The sequence below is a fragment of the Xiphophorus couchianus genome, chromosome 1, assembly GCF_001444195.1.
Source record: "Xiphophorus couchianus chromosome 1, X_couchianus-1.0, whole genome shotgun sequence".
NCBI classification, from domain to species: Eukaryota; Metazoa; Chordata; class Actinopteri; order Cyprinodontiformes; family Poeciliidae; genus Xiphophorus; species Xiphophorus couchianus.
In genome coordinates this window covers 10,592,566-10,609,751 of record NC_040228.1, presented here as the reverse complement: position 1 = coordinate 10,609,751, position 17,186 = coordinate 10,592,566, and the positions used below count along the sequence as shown (strand labels likewise).

At 35.9% G+C, this 17,186-nt stretch overlaps 2 protein-coding genes across 4 annotated transcripts in view; one reads left to right on the top strand and one right to left on the bottom strand.

The window, feature by feature from the left end:
* The window catches only part of LOC114146250 (heavy metal-binding protein HIP-like), an 80,544-nt gene that overhangs the window by 45,294 nt on the left and 18,064 nt on the right, over positions 1 to 17,186 (bottom strand). The window lies entirely within an intron of this gene.
* LOC114146268 (uncharacterized) lies at positions 12,814 to 15,227 on the top strand. Of its 2 annotated transcripts, none has more exons than XM_028020217.1 (6): positions 12,814 to 13,021; positions 13,194 to 13,290; positions 13,423 to 13,768; positions 13,879 to 14,029; positions 14,112 to 14,221; positions 14,332 to 15,227. In XM_028020217.1, exons 3-6 carry the CDS (start codon positions 13,751 to 13,753, stop codon positions 14,656 to 14,658), a joined length of 606 nt encoding a protein of 201 aa, XP_027876018.1. In that variant the 5' UTR covers positions 12,814 to 13,021; positions 13,194 to 13,290; positions 13,423 to 13,750; the 3' UTR covers positions 14,659 to 15,227. The 2 variants fall into 2 exon arrangements, with proteins under 2 accessions (XP_027876018.1, XP_027876010.1); XM_028020209.1 differs by having other exon boundaries at positions 12,814 to 13,030.

Here is a 17,186-nt window from a genome sequence, read left to right as displayed (position 1 = left end):
TTGACTTAATGCACTGACCGGCGTGACTGTCACATGTCGCACAGAACCCATTTCCAGATTTCTATCATTTGAGATAAATACATATTTTAAAAAGAACAAATGGTCTATTATTTGAATTTTATGTATAATTGCAAATTATAAAAAAAATAAAAATAAAAACGACTCGAAATGACTTGAAATTAAAGGTTCCTGACTTGAGACTTGACTTGACTTTTGCCTGTCTTTACTTGAGACTTGACTCGGACTTGAGGACAGAGACTTGAGACTTACTTGAGACCTGCAACACAGTGACTTGGTCACACCTCTGGTTTGACAATAGTATATTAAAACCATTAATTTAAGTACCGGTAATTAAAATATGGTATTTTGAAAACATTTCATTTGACTCAACAGTGTTTCAAACTTAGCGAAATGGATTGAAATTGATTAGCATTGAAGTTTACCAATTTGAATCTCAAGTTTTGGACAATTAGAAGTAACACTGTAGTTAGAATGAAAACTTTATCTGTTGAACATGATAAACTTTGTTCAGTTTATTGAACTTTTTCTCACTAAAATGAAATGTGGGCCAACACAAAGTTCAAGATCAGCTGTCAACAAAGATTGACAGTTTTTATTTGCATCTGCGGGGTAATTTCATTCTCACTAAAAGAAGACATAGATCCAAGTTTATTGCTGAGAAAGAAAAGCTGTTAATGATTTATTATACAAAAGAGCAAATAAAAATGTTATTACTATCATCACTGAAATGTGTGTCAACTCATAAAGTTCAACAAAGAGAATATAGAGATAGATCCAGGTTTATTATCACTGCTGACAAAGTAAAGCTGTTAATGATTGATCACACAAACAAAAGAACAAACAGAAATGTTGGCAAATTTTTAATCTTCATTTGTGTTTTATTTCCATAAGCAAAGAGGGAGTTGAAGTATGTCTATAATACACCTTTATGGGTTGCATAAGTGAAGACTGTAAGACATGTTTAATTAAGTAAGTAAATTTATTAAACAATCCAAATACATATACATATTAAGTAATCCCAAAATTTTGATATTAATGCAAGTCCAAAATTCAGAGACTGGTCAGAGGGACAAAGCCAATAAAGTCCCTCCCGATCTATGGACAGCGTCTCGTTTTATACACATATTTTCCAACGTAAACATATGGTGACATTCACATGTTCCACGTTGACGTGTTGTTTGGGTCATGGCCGTATTGTCTCTTCTTTCCTCTGGGATCCATAGATGAACTTCCTTTTTAAACTGAATGTGTTTTGTGCGTTCAGACACTACATTGATCATGGCACACAAAGGTCTCAGCGTGTGTGTGTTACTGAGACGTAAATATTTAACTAATATGACAATCTTTTTTTATTAAAATGTTAAAAATTTAAGTTCAGATCATTGAGTGATGATTCAATCCAAGAAACTTTATTTATATAGAACATTTTTATTCAATTATTCATCCAAATGCTCATAGAATATTCAGTGAAAACTGTCAAAACAATAAGACCTGCAAAGACAAAATAGCCAATAACTCACTCTTGAATTGATTTAAAGCTACAGAAATAAGATTTTTGCTCAGTCTAATAATTACTTTGTGTTGACGTCCGTCATGTAGGGGGCAATTGGGTTCACACATTTAAAGAAAAATATTTTAATGTCTCGTTAAAACATATACAGTATATATGTTTTAAATGTGGATCATTATATCGTCATATATATTTATCTTTCTTATTTTCTTGTCTTAGATTTAAGTAAAATAAACACACAGTTAGTCCATAAGGTTTAATGGCATTTTGCTTGACCTGCTTAGTTTTTACATGTAAGGAAATTAAACTTCTGAAAGTTTCTGAAATGAAATAAAGAAATGTGTATTTAAGTGATAATATAACTGATACTAATCTGGACTGTTTCTTGCTCTCAGGGCGATCACTGATGGTATCATGATGATTTTGGTTATCATAAATCCTTGAGCTTTGTAACCATTTCCAGGCTGACAGATCTCAGCAAGTTTTTTTTCTAATTTTTGCCTGAATTTTGTTGGATCTCAGCATGATGTCCACTTTTTGAGGAACCATTGGTGTACTTTGCTTTTCCAGGCAGCTCTTATGTGATGTTTTAATTGAGAACAGGTGTGGCAGTAATCAGGCCAATCGCTTTGTCACACAGGACTAGGTGGGCTTGGATTATTTTCTGCCTTAAGAATAAACATCCTCATTTCAAAACTGCATTTTGTGTTTAGTTCATTTGATTTGATGTTATGAATCACTGAAGTATAAAAACGTGCAAAATAATAGGACATCAAGAAGAGAGCAAATACTTTTTCACACCACTGTAGCTCCGTGTCAGTTCTGATATGTTGTAGAGTTGATGGTGAAAGTCAGCACTGCTTGCTGCTCACATGGTGAAAAGCAGATGACTACTGAAGGTATTGTGACGATAATGTTCTATACACTGCGTACCAGAATTATATGCAGATCGGTATTTTTGCTCTAACTGGAATAGTTTTCAATTAAAATTCGCAAAACTTGGCATGCTATATGGCAATACTGACACATGCGCAGATCTAAAATTTGAAACTGTTCTGTGCAATGGTAAACAAACGGCAGAAATTGTGACGATATTTAGTCTGGTGCAACGTGCCAACTTTATATGCAAGATGGGACGTGGAGGTGCTTTTGAGTCAAGCTGAGAAATCTAAAATCATTCAAAGGCTTCATAATAACATATCTACCTTGGAAATAAGCAAAGAATTGGGCCAAGATCATCGTGCCATCAAAAGATTTGCAAATAACCCAGAACTTTTCAACGGATGTTCTGACAAAGGGAAGAATCGTAAGAAAGCACCTGTTTCGCATCGAGAAATGAGTAGAATCAAGAGAGAAATCCGCCGTAACCCTCTTGGAACTAGCAAAGAGGTTTATGAAAACGCAGACGTTCCAGATGTACCCAAATCAACTCGATGTCGTATCCTGAGGAAGGTTGCGGAATGTGGAAAACCAGAAGTTCGCCCACCATTAAAGGATTTTCACAAGAAGAAGAGGATGGAGTGGGCAAGAAATCACATGAAAGTCAATTTTCAAACAGCTTTGTTCACATTAAAAAATCATCAACCATCATAAGGGGGGCTGTCCTTCTTGGGTAAGTTCAACTATTGGTCAACAGATCTGCACATGGATTCTGCTCCTTCTTGTCTGTTGACCAATAGTGAAGGAGCTGACCCAAGAAAGACAGCACAACTTATTTGCAAAATGAGGCCTAATGGGCTCTTTGCACCTCAGCTTCCGTGTTCGGGGAAAAGCGGCTCATTTTTGTCCGGTCTATTAAAGATGTCATTTTACAGTCGGTGTTTGCAGGGCTTGCCGAAGCTAACAATTAACAGTGTACATCGTATTTGTAAGGCGGGATCTAAAACCCCATCAAGCAAACTGGAAAAAGGTTTTAAGATGTACGTATCGTCATACATTCATGGATATGAAGGTGAGTCTTACTTTAAAGTTCTTTAAACTTCGTGGCTAACATTAGCTTTAGCTTATGCTAATAGGCAATATTCTCGGACATTTTACTAATACAATTGTACTATTTAAATATCTAAACATTCTTATTCTTTCTAACGGACAATGTTCTTACGTTATTTTGTATTCATTTTTAAGTTTATTGCTTTAATGTGTGTTTTTTGTCGTTAGTGTCAAACAGAGACCAAGTAACGGGAGATTACGGTTGCTTCCGAAGCATGAGGAAGCACGAGAAGCCCCATAATTTTTGTTTATTGTATTTTTGAGTTCAGACATATTTAATTAAGAAACCAGAGGTGGGGCGAGTAACACAAATTTTAAAAAGAAAAAGGTTTGTTGCGGTGTGGATGCTTACCTCGTGTAAAATCGGATGTCATCATCAGACCCTACGAACCTTTGTAATCCGAAGGTAGAATGGATTTTCAGTTCTTCGATCTGGCTTGTTAGGGCTTTTATTTCTTCTTTTAATTTCTGGTTTTCATTTATTACCATGTCCAGGCCAGCTGGTTCTGGGACAAAGCAATAATCGTGATCTGCATACGTGCGAATGCACAGGCGGATCCACAGGCGGATCAGTTGCGCCGCTGTCCGGCTCTGGTCTGCTCACTCTTTCCCATACACTGGCTCTTCCAGGCTGAACACAGAAGTTGTTCCATTGAAATAGCACAGGGAGGCTCCTTTTTTTACCATTCTTCTCCCGCCAGGAGTTTTAGGCTGATGAAACTGATCCGGAGGGAAGTGAAGGCTGCAAACTTTGCTATGCGATGTTAGCTTTAAGTTGTCTCGACGAATATTGACAAGCCATCATCTTTGTAAGTCAGGATCGCTTGGAAATCCATGAAAACTTAAACGACTGTTATATTTAGAAGATGCTGTGCACCGTGGAACACAACAGTGTTCATGGTATTGCTTAAATTGCCTTTGAAATACGAGTTTATCTTTCCTTGCGGTCATGGTCACTCAAAAGGAAAAAAAATGAGCCGTATTTGCGCATGCGGATGTGACGTCAGAGCGGCAGGTGCAAAGAGCCCATACAAGACAGAGATATGTAAAAATAACAATTAAAAAGACTTGAGGGAAGGGGACACACACACAGACTTAAGACAAGAATGCATCTACAAGTAAAGGGCAAACACACATATATATTAAATTATGTGCTACAAAAATATTGTTTGTAGGAACTAAGCTGGAAAAATAAAGGTAAATTATAAGATATGAGGTGAAGTTCTCTTATTTAATTGGTGCATTTTAAGTGTATTTTATTGGTGAGTTTCAGTCCTCCATATAAATCAGACCATTATTTTAAAAAAAACATTCTAACCACGTTGAACAGTGGCAGTGCAAAGTCAATACAACTAGCTAGCTCTCTCAAAAACAGTCCAAAAAGTGCAAAACCCTGAGAGGTTTTTCCACAAATTCAGCACAATGCTAAATGTTTTAGTGCATAACCATTAGTATTAACATTTAGTGCATAGAACAAACTGAACAAATTTAGTCAAAACATAGACTGTCCCCAATTTATTTTAAATGATATACCTCGATATTAGGTCAAATGAACAAGAACAGAATTCATCATGCTAGTTTAATTCATTTTAAGGTGACCTAAGCACACTCTTTAGTAACAACTAAAGTAAATTAGTAGTCATCTTTAAAATGTAATTAAATTTAAAAAAGATTTTTCAGGACCTACAGTGCACTGAAAAAACTGCGATCAGGGTTAATTAATATTTACTAAATAAATAAGAGCAAACTATACATAATAAAAAAGACTGTGCAGTTTGGAATCTCACTGAGCTGAATTAACCAAATTTGAATATTTTTTAATTGCATTTTACTCTGTTTATATTTAAATAAAATCAGCAGAAAAACAATAAGTAGAATTTATTTATTTTCATTGGTAAAGTCAAAAGTGCAGAAAATTGATAAATTTTACTCATTGGGAGGCCTTGATTTTTCCCGCCCTAGGCATTTTCATCACAGGAACATCGAGTCTGCTTGGCATTTCATGGACTACCGTTTGCTTAAAGGTAAGACATGTTTTAATTGTTCTTCGTTAAACAATTCAAGTGTCTGTAGCAGTTAAACATTGTCTTAAGTTACTGCAAATTACCAAACATGGCAACTTTACTGTACAGCAAGTCAATTAAGTTATAGTGTGAAGGATTCGAAGTCAGTCTACGTCGTCTTTGATTTGACTAAATGCATTGCAATGATTGAAAAAGTAGTCTCAATGTCACAATTTAATGTGACTAACGTAATACCGTTATATAGTGGCTGTAGAATACAAGCTACTCTTTTATTTAATTTAGTGTTTTGGCCTCAGCCCAAGCTCCCCCTCCCCCACCTTAACAAGCTAGCTAGCATGTTTGGGCACCATAATGGAGGAACAGACGTTTTCAACGGTGATCAACTTAGGAGTTTCATTTAAAGTTACTGCATTTAGTTTTTACAATTAGAATGTACTCAAGTAACATTTTTACTCAAGAAGCATGTTAAAAGCAGATTTCTAATCAGTTTTTATAACGTTACACATTTCGGAAGAAAAATCAGCCGTTTTGCAGTTACATTTTGAGACAAAGTGCGCTGTTTCTTCTTTTAATTTGGCGTTATTTTCATCGAACGTCTGTTGTTGTGTTTTGAGCACAATGGCTGCTGTTTCGCTAAACCCAAGTTCACCGGCTCTCACTGAGGCTCTCCATTAACGTTACGTTAGTTACATTCAGATGGCACAAACGGCTTCCTCGTTTTTTCCTGTTTTCTCGGAAAAACGTTATGCTTTCAAACTGTGGTTGCAGCTCACACTGACAGATAAACAGTTACAGTGAGATGCGTCTGTGAATGTTGGGTTGAAATCAGTACGTAGAGCTTCGTACTGACTCTGAGCTGCCACAGAGAGAGTGAGAGAAATGTTTCGTTAGTCCGTTTTGGGCATCTTTGATTTTAATATTTATTGTTTGGCATTTGTTGATGTGCATATTACCTTAAAATCTGTTTCATATTTTTGTCTAACATCTTAAAACGATAGTTCATTTTTTGAAGTGGGATTGGATGAGGTATTCATCCATAGTTGAATATAGAGCTGGATGATTTTGAAGAAATACTTAATTGTGATGATGTTTTCAGTGACATTACAGTTACGAAATGATTTGCAATTTCTGAGGAAAATATAATTTTGTATAATAGTTTTCTTATTTTCATTGAAAAAATTAAGATGATTATGGCCCGATTCTTGCAGGGATGTGTAACGGATGTTTTTTTAAGCCAATCACCCAGTATAGAGGACATCAAAGCCAGATGGCCCGCTCTATTTGAGGCATCTCACGTGAGTTATAAGTGCATGCTAATCAGAAATATTCCTAGTCAATGTGAAGGATTGCATTTGTGATTCTGCATTTAGCTATTTGATACAAAATGTGTTACGTTACTGTCATCTATTTTATATGTTGCAGGTCTCGGGTGGAGGGACAGGCAAACAGATGCAGATAACCTGTTTTAACAGGAAAAGAACAAATGAGCCACAGGAGACGGTGTTGCTGTGCTGGTAGCTCTCATCCGAATTTAATCCAAATTATAACAATAAAGTCATCATACAACCCTGAAAATTGTGACTATACATTCACACTTCCACTAGTTCCTCTATAACACAACACCAGCTTATTACTATATCAGGAATTGTAAATAAATGCACCTTACAGGCGGTTATATAGAACATACGCATTCTTCGCGTACCATCTGAGGAAATCCTCCGAGCAGCTAACCGAGAGCTTATTAGCAAACCGCATGATGACGACATAAAATAACACAAACCAAATACACAGGGGACCAACGTCGCGACACTTAGTAGAACGACCACGTAACAGTTTTCAGTTTAGACCCGGACCAACCTGTTTTAACAGGAAAAGAACAAATGAGCCACAGGAGACGGTGTTGCTGTGCTGGTAGCTCTCATCCGAATGGAAGGGAGCTTCCTCGACACCGCAATGATGCACCGTCAGTCCCGCAAGAGCCCGCTTCTGCCATCTAGCGGCGCACCCGTGTTACTGCGTGACATTGCTCCCCAAAACCTCAAAACAACTAAGATCACAATTTAATCCACCAAATGTGACCACACTTTGTGGGGGTCACATATAGATCAAATTTGATCCATCTTCTTGCTTTTGAAAAATGTCGTAAGAACAGTATGTATGTTTGTAATATTTGAGGCTTTAAAACTGGTTTCATGATTTGTCTTTCAGATCCAGGATGAGTTTCACAGAATCACAATGGTGCATCTTGAATCAAAGTTCATGTCCAAACTGGATGAATATACTCCTCGACTTCTGAACCTCTTCCACTCCAAGGGCGGAAACATGGGGTTGAGATTGCAGGCTATCCTACTCAAGGTATCCTTCATTGAGCATTATGGTTGCTAATATTTTATTCTCAAAATTTTGTGTTTAAACTTCTGGAATATCATTACTTAAATTTACTGGAGGTTAGCCTGTGATTCTCTTTATAAATGGAATATGAAATAATCGCATGAGAATTTGTTTCAGTAGTGTTTTATTACACTGGTCCCCAAGACGGCACAGGAAGGATCCTTGAGCTTATTAAACCACCTGCTGTTTATTTTTTTCGTTTCAGACTCCAAGCAATCCTGACATCAACATGACCAGAGATGTTATCATTCGATGTTTGATGCTGTACCTTGGGGAATCTACAGATCAACTCTTAAAAGAGTATGATGTAAGTTGAAGTAGATGTTAAAATATAAAGTAGGTGATTTCTCTCATCTCTTCTACTTGGTATTTGTTGGAAAGTCAAATCACAAAATAGTCATAACTGTATTTCTCCCAGTAGTTCTTGGCAAGCTATATCATTGTCCTCTGTTAAGTGTGTTTAAATTTTTATTTTCCATTAAGGAATTTTTAAGTGCTAGTGCAGAATGCTATCTCAATTTGATTTCACCAACTGGCATAATTTAAAACTTGTCAGTAATTTATGTAATTTTTTTCCTAAGAATGCTTTACCTAACCATAACTTGATTTTTTTTAAGTCTTTGCAATTTGTCCCTAAAAGCGAGCTAAGAAATGATGGCCAAGACGCTGCTTTGTGAATACAAAGATATTTTTACAGAAAGACTGAGGCAATGCAGAATAAGCAACACATTCTCACTCCCGACTCGTCATATATTGACGCTTGGGCAGGTTCCCTCAGCGTCACATATTTACGCGTCGGGTACCCCGTTCGCGTCAATAATTGACGAGAAGGGTTCTCTCATTGAATGCTGTACGGCTTCCTAAGCGTCCAAAACCGACGATCTAGGAACAAATAAGATGACGAGTCTGTTCTATTTTTGTAAAAGGCACACAATTCGTGCATAGCAGATGTATTTGTAGGTTTTTAACAATTTAGTTAATTTTACTTCAGTTGTAAAAGATCCTCCGGTTCTCTGAAGCCTCGATTTTATCTACATTGCTGTTTATTTTTTAACAGCAGACACGAATTACACCAGTTTCACTGATTTCATCGTAACTTCATGATTGTAAAGGACATAATATTCTAATTTTTACACAATAATAATAAAAAGAAAGGAATACGTATGTTATTTGGAGTTTATGAGGTTACAGATAATAGCGGCATGCACCTCCGAAGTCGTTTGCAGTCCATTAATAATAAAAAAAAGAATTTTAATAAAAATGTTTAAGAAGAGTGAGGGTGCATTTCCTTTTGTGATTACATGCCAGACGGTTCTGTAAACGTTTGATTAAAATAAAAATAAGGACAGATCCCACCCGTCCATAAATCTAAGAAGAAGAAGCTGACGTCATCGACATTGGACCCCGGTGAGTACAAACCTGAATCTGTCAGAAATGGTTTTGTATTATAAAACAAAAGAAAATACTACAGAATGTTACGTTATAAAGTTGCTGATTGCAGTTGTAGGACTTAATGGTAGTAGGACTGTGCCGCGAATGGTTGAAGACATTTGGACACGTTTGTAACATGTATTTTTTTAATTTTTGTTGCCGGGAAAAATACGCGGGAAGCTAGCTACATTAGCCTCTTGGAGCCCAGAGAGTTCAGCTGAACCTGCACTTAATACATTTAATTAGCCATGATAGAGTCACAGAATTGTTTGTTGTATAATTTGAGGGTTGCTATAACAACCCTACGCTGTGATGATCCTAAAGGTTTTCTGAATACACTGATTGCAGCTAGGTCATGCATTTGAATTAAAAACGAACTTGGGTCATTACAGCCAAAGTTCTCTCCACCTGTCTACGTTGAAATAAATAACTTCCGAAATCTGAACATTTATTTTGTTTTTATGTCAACAGGTTCTTCTTTGAGATATTCATCTGACATACATTTCTGCTCATTCATAGCACCCACAAAAGGCACTTTTAAGAGCCACGTCTGTCAAATCTCTACGTCATCTTTTTTGTCATATCTCTTCGTCATCTTTGTGTTCTTAATTTGTCTATTGTTCTTCACGTAATTTGTCAACAGTTCTGTTTGTTTGTTTTGTTTGTTTGTCCATCACCATGAGAGTCTCAAACATCCCTGATCCATTAATGGTCCTGGATGCTGAGATACATCAGCAAAAAATAAATGTTGAGCTTCAAAAACTTGATGACTTACTTGTTGATCTGAAGAAAGATAAAGATCAAGTACCTACGCAGATCCCTGAACCCACAGTAAGGTGGAGAAAAAGGGACAAAGATGGAAACAAACTATACACTCTAAAAACAGATGTGTTAAAAAATAACACAAAAAATGTGTTATTAAATTAAAAGCATATTTTGTGTTAATTTTACACATTGTGTGTTAAAATGAATATAATATGACATGCAGTATGTGTTGAATATTTATTTGAATATTTCAACACATAATTGTGTTAGTTTGTGTTTGTCAGGTACACAACCATGAATCTGATTAATCTGCCATTCAAATGGTAATTCATCTCAATAAATTTTCCTTTTAATTAATTTATTTCCTTTTAATTTATTTTTAAACTGTGGTTGTTAATTTAGGGTTGTGATGAGATTTAATAATTTTTAAAATGATGCAGAGGTATTTTTGGGGGGAGTAAATCAACACATAATGATTGATTATCACTTTTCATTAAATTACTACTATTCTTACATAATTTTAATACATGGTTATTATTTTTTAATATTTTATTATTTATTAATTGTTATTCATTTTTAATTTTTTAACATTTACAATAAATAACAATTATTACATATATTAATTAGAAAATATATTTGAGCAAAGAAAGTTGATCAAATCAAACATCAAAGAACAACCTCAAATCAGCACAAGTGGCCACCAGATGAAGGATCAAGTTTGGATTTTTATTCCCCGCACGGAGTAAGCAAACACATGCAGGAGGCAATTATGAAATTCAACTTCGGTAAGTTTTAAATCTGTTTAAACACATAAATATAGTCTAGAATTTGAGGACTCAGTGGTTGGAAAAAACGTTATTTTTTTGTGCTTCTACAGGGTCTGCAAAGTTGTAACGTTAATTATCTCACTGTGGCACGTGAGATGGAGTCACTATTTTATCATTTGTTAAGTTGTCTTTTTTTGTCCAAAGTTTATTGAAGAGGGTAAAATTTTAAAATTAAATGTTAAAGGGAGCTTGTTGAAGCTTTGGAATAAATGTACAATACATGATGAATATTGCAGTGAGAATTTTTAGATGCAATGTAGACAAAAAATATAGATATAAAATATAGACAAAACGTATTTTTTGTAAATAACACCTTTAATTCATTTTCGGGAAAACATCTGTACATAAGTGTAATATTGTAAAATAATTTAGCTTTAAATTAAAATTGGAAGCCTTTGTAATCTAAAATGCCTGTTTTCCTGTAAACTGGAAGTTAACAGTTTACAATAAAGCTGTTAACTTTTCTGTACGTAAACGTGTAAGTTAACGGTTCTGTAAATTCACTTTGGTAGTGAAGGAGACACTAACGGTTGGAGCTCTTAACGGAAGTTGATATTCGAGTGGAAGCGCCAGTCCTCCGGAGATGTCGGAAAGTCGGTCTGACACGGTAATATTTACTGTTGTTTTAACTCAAATTAAGATGGGCTGTTAGCGAACTACCTTAAAGCTCAGCTGACGAAAAAAACAAAAAACAAAACACACATAGAAGTATTTGTAAGATGTTAGCCATGTTAGCACTTTCGAGTGGAACTGACGTTGAGTGTCATACCGGAGTTTTGATCAAGTAAAATGTATGTGGTTGTATTTAACGGCGTACTTCTAAATTAATTGAAATATCTAGATGGGCTGTTCGCGGACGTCCTTAAATTGAACTGCGGTAAAACTCCGGTGGCGAAAAAAACAAACAAAAAAACAACAACGTAGAAGTAATTGGAACGTTACTTGCTAACTAATCATAACTTCCATGTGTTATGATTAGTGTTTAGCATGATGCACGTGTGTACTGATGCAGCCGTGCTGAAATTTTCTGTATGACATTCTTACAGAAAACCAGTTCTGCACAGTAGCGCATTTAGTAGAGCTGTTTCCTTGCAGCAAGAAGGTTCTGGGTTCTGGGTGCATGGAGTTTGCATGCTCTCCCTGTGCATGCGTGGGTTTCCTCCGGCTTCCTCCCACAGTCCAAAAACATGACTCTCAGGTTAAACTTTCTCGAGTACATTTTTTTGATTGTAACAGTCTTCAAATGAACTCCAACAAAGGAGAGCTTGTTTTTGCATATGGTCTCAATTTAAATATTCTAATTGTATTTTTTGGTGTATTTATCTTTTCAGCTCTCATTTGACAATCAAGAAATGGCGAGAGTTCTTGTAACAACATTCAAAAATGAAAAAGAGACTTCGAAAAACATTTTCAGTGTTTCAACTGCCAGCAATCTTGTTGAGGAGATTCTTGCCAACCATTCTGGATTTTTGCTGGACAGGCTACAGAAATTTAATTCTGACTTCTTGGAGTACATTGATGTTGACATTAATGTTGAAATTAAGGACTTGGACAGATTCTACGTGTTTCTATCAACTGGAGGGCCCCTGGTAGAAGTGTCTCGTGAGGAGCAAATTCCAAGCCAGGTACTATTTGTATTGGACAAATTAATATTACCTTAATGTTCTTATGTTGATATAATAAAAACACTTTTTAAAAAATACCTCATTTATTGTGAGTGACTCAGTTTCATTGCCATTTATTTGTGATTTCACAAATAAATTGTGAGAAATTGGTTGTGGTTGAAAAGTTTGCTAATTTAAACACAAACCAAATTTCTATTCCGTTATTAGGTTCTCTTAAGGTTATTTTGATGATATTAAACATAACTGTTACTCTCTACAGCCCCATGCTAATTCAGGAGAAGACGGTCAGACCCATACAGGAGAAGACAGTGAGCCTCTAAAATCGCTCCTAATGAAAAAAGCACCACAAATCTTTGAGGAGTATGAAAACACAGGCTTCCTGTCAGGGAAGTCAAGAAAATGTATAGTGAAAATGTGCGTGGGAGACCTAGTTCAGAGGTGTGGTTAGTAAGTATTATTTTTTGTTGACACTTTGCCATTTTTTTCTATAAATGTGGATTTTTACACTTTAACAGCCTCTGAACTGATGCATCTAAATGTGATATTTGAAATGTGATCTTTGTGTGAGTAACTTGAGCAAATGATTGAGAATAAGTTGTTTTATTTCCAGTTATCCTCTTAGTGGAGACAAGTTAGCCTTAGCGAAGAGCATCATTACCATCTTCCCATCTCTGAGTATCCAGGTGGCTGGAGAAGGGGAGGGATTTGTAAGTAAAAAAGTGAAATAATATATTATTTTTCAATAGGGATCCAAAGTAACGGGTTCAGTTGCTTTTTTTTTTTTGGTATATTTCTTCAGAATTTGAAAAAATATATAGATTTTTTTTTTTCTTTATCAGGAGCATTTCTATGATCCAGCATCCCACAGTGGATTCATTGAGATAAAATTGCGTAACCTTCGGCGGAATCTACAACAACATGAAAGACGCTACAGAAAGCGAAAAGTAACCAGTTACCCGGAGGATGCACAAACATCCAGTACAACCGAGACCGAAAATGATAATACCATGAATGAATGGGTAACCTTGATCAAGAGATTGCGGCCGTCTTCGGAAAACCTTTCAGTAATAAAGTCTGGGATGGAAAAAAACATTCACACAGCGCAGAGCATGGATTACAAGGGAATCGCCCACACTTGCAGAAATATTGCGTGAATATCCACGATTTATGGACATGCCGAGTCTGGTAGGTTTGTTCCTTTTCCTACCTGCTATTTGACTCAACCAACAATGTTATACTTGGAAATTTCTAAAAAAAAAAAATGTGGGTGTTTTTTTTTTTTTGCCTCGTTTTAGCTGGACTCAGAGTTTGGAAGGTTGACAGGTGAAAAGACAGACCTTTTCCTTCGTAGATGGGAGACCAACATCATGCCAAAACTGAGAGTTGTGGCTGCCATGGAACCTGGACTCAGCACTCTTTTGAGAGGATTTGAAAACATGACTGAAGGTATTTATGGTTGATGTACATTTACTGTGTATCACAGTAATAAGAAGATGGTTTTAATGTTTTGGTTTTTGTTCACTTTCAGAGGAGGCTTGTTACAGAACACTCGTGGTACTAACACACCTTCTGCCCCCTGTTAGTGGAAGACAATGTAGCGTCAAGGATACAATAACACACCTTCTAGATTTTGTGCCGGTAGGTGTTTATCCTTTGACAAATATTATTTTAAACAGAAATTACATTGAATTCCTGATTATTTCACCAACAAATGTGTTTTGTTTTATTTCTTAATTTTTGTTTCTAAGACTGGAACAAGAATAGCTTCCCTCTGCAATGATTCTGCTACTTCATCAACAAACCATCAGCCCCAGCTCATCTGCATCGGTAATCTGCGGTCGTCAAAGCAGTATGTCATCGTTGCAAAAAATGACAAAGTCACCATCCCCCTGGACGATGGACTCACATGTGCTGTGGACAAGCTTTTTAAGCTGTACTGGGTGTTTAACTTGTGTTATCCATCCCAACTCGGACCTGTCTTTACATTTTTTGAGTACATCTATGATCTTCCATTCTCCACACAAAGAAAAACAAGGGTGATTGAATTGATTGCACAACTTAAAGCTTGTAAATGAAATGTATTGTTGTCCAAAATGTAGACAAACTGGTTTCAAAGAGGTGAAAAATCTCCTATGGCACCTCCGTGAAATACACTGCTTATCAGATGGACAGAATATAAAAATTAGATGTGCTCAGGAAAATTGTCCAAGAACATATTATAACTTGAATTCATTTACTAGGCATCTACACAGAGTACATTTTAAGATGGGTACAAAAGATATGCCTGTTGTGCAATCCTTGTTCCCAAGCGAGGGTTCAAACAGTGGAGAACAAACTCATACTGATAATTTGGATACACCCAATATTATGGTTGCAGCTCCACAATCAGAAAATTACATTGAGCTCAGTAATTGTGCAGCATCTTTTGTTTCCCAGATGTATTCATCTTCAAATGTAACGTGAACTGTGCAAATGAGCTAATTACTAGAACTGTAGACAGGTTGCAGCAATCAACTACAACTTTGTTGAATAGTTTGCAAGTACCTGGTGACAGTGATACTTTGATGAAAGAGTTTGAAGATGCCAAGCACATATTTGATGATCTTGACAGACAATATAAAATAAAAAAATGTTTTGCGAAGTTTTCACTTGTCAAACCAAAGGAAATATTTTTAGGTCACAGATCTGATACAGCAAGAAAAAATGGTCAAATAAACCAAGTTTTAGTCGCAGACACATTCCAGTACATATCAATAATTGAAACCTTAATGTTTTTATTTGAACATGAAGAAATGCATAACATAGAACATGTTAGTTATTTAAGTGAGGAGTTTTTCTGTTTTGACATACAGTAGAATGCAGTTGAAACAGAGTGAATGTATTTCCAGCAGTTGATGTATATGTATTTAGAGACATACCTTGTTACAAAAGGTTACAAACAAACGTGTTGTTCCTCCATTTGTCTGACAGTATAAATTACTTTGTTAATTTTTTAGTTACCGGTAGGAACCGGTTTCTACTACAAATTTTAATCTTAAGATATGGGAATGTAATACAGTTATTAAATTGAAATTGTACTTCGAAATGTTGCTTTAAGTAAGATGTTAGATATACTCCTTACTTTTATATTTGTTTATTTTATTTTTAAAGCGCCCCACCGTCGGAAGACCAGCTGTCCCTCTCAACCCTCTAACATTCATTGCGAAGTTGCCTTTGCTCCAGAAACTGTTGGTATGTCTGTAGTAGATCTTATTGTATTTCTTCTAAGCATCTTCTATGTGCCATACGTTTCTAATATGTAAAAAATGTTTTTATTTTTTAAAAGAGTCTTTTCTACAAGAACTCCAGAGCTCACTGAATGATGCTGCAGGTCAACCAGTAGTGCCAAAACCTCCTCTGGCTTCCACAAACTGGAGCAGAAGAAAAAGCCTTTTTTCAGAGAGTTGGAAAGCAGAAAGACCCCGTCTGGTTAACACCATGGCAGCTCAGCAAAGTGTGTCAGCACACTTATGCCAGCATTGTGGGAATAATCCATCTGCACTTCGGTGTCGTGATTGCCTACCACACCCCTTCTTTTGTGAAAAATGTGATGTGATGATGCACACCAAACATGTCTTTCACAACAGAGAAACCATCATAGCTGGGTTCTTCCAGCCATTGCCTCCAACTACCTATGTTTTAAATACAACTCTTTGCCATGATGGTAAGTTCAAGGTATTAATTAAGCTTTTTATTTGTACTGTTTAAACACTCCTCAGAGTGTTTTTCTTACTGTTAACGTTTGACTGTATTTTGAATGTTCTGGTTTTTAGGTCATCTGGTTCTGCATATATTAGTTACAATGTGTTAATACAGTTTAGGTGAATTCATATTTTAAACATGTCAACCTCTTTAGCACGATTCGTATCTGTGGAGATCCCAGTTAGAATTTGTGATTGTCCATCAGAGTGTTTAAGGATCAAAGCAGGAAAGGCTGTCACTGTCGTCACAATCAATGGTATGAATAACTTTATTTTTTTCATGAATCAAAACCAAAACATAATAAAAACCAATGTTAGCAAAATTTAAATATTAAGTATGTTTGTTTGCTGACTACAAGGAATTGTTTGTGACATAATGTCAACCTGACACTAAAATAATTAAGTTTTACAACTTTTACATTTTTTTGGTGTTTTAGGTCGTTATGATCTCAGTATGCCAGAGCTGAGGTGTGAGGGATGTGAGGCTAGTTGGACATGTGGAGTACATGATCTAAAGTTAACTGATTACTGGCCAGCTACCCTTCACTTTTCCACTCTATATGCAACTGATGTGCTTTTTACATTTGAAGAAATGAAGATGGCAGCACCAGGTCTCTCCTGTCAAGCATTTCTTAAAATGTTAGACCAACGAACCGTCCGCTTTGGCCGTGTGAGTACTTTGACGTACATATTCCATAAGGGCCGTCTGACTCAATTCTTGAGTAGTTATGTTCTTCAATCTTTTGATGTAACTGAATCAAATGGCTGAGGTACCACCTCATTCATTCAGCATTCAGATCATATGTAGTAACATCAAAATTTATTGAATGAGATGTTTTGTGCCAGAGACACACCTAAAACTT

Bases quoted from the DNA above. Each gene is read 5' to 3' on its own strand.
- LOC114146268 (XM_028020217.1), top strand. The intron at 14,030-14,111 runs GTATTTATGGTT...GTTCACTTTCAG, and splicing joins ATTTGAAAACATGACTGAAG to AGGAGGCTTGTTACAGAACA. The intron at 14,222-14,331 runs GTAGGTGTTTAT...TTTGTTTCTAAG, and splicing joins ACCTTCTAGATTTTGTGCCG to ACTGGAACAAGAATAGCTTC.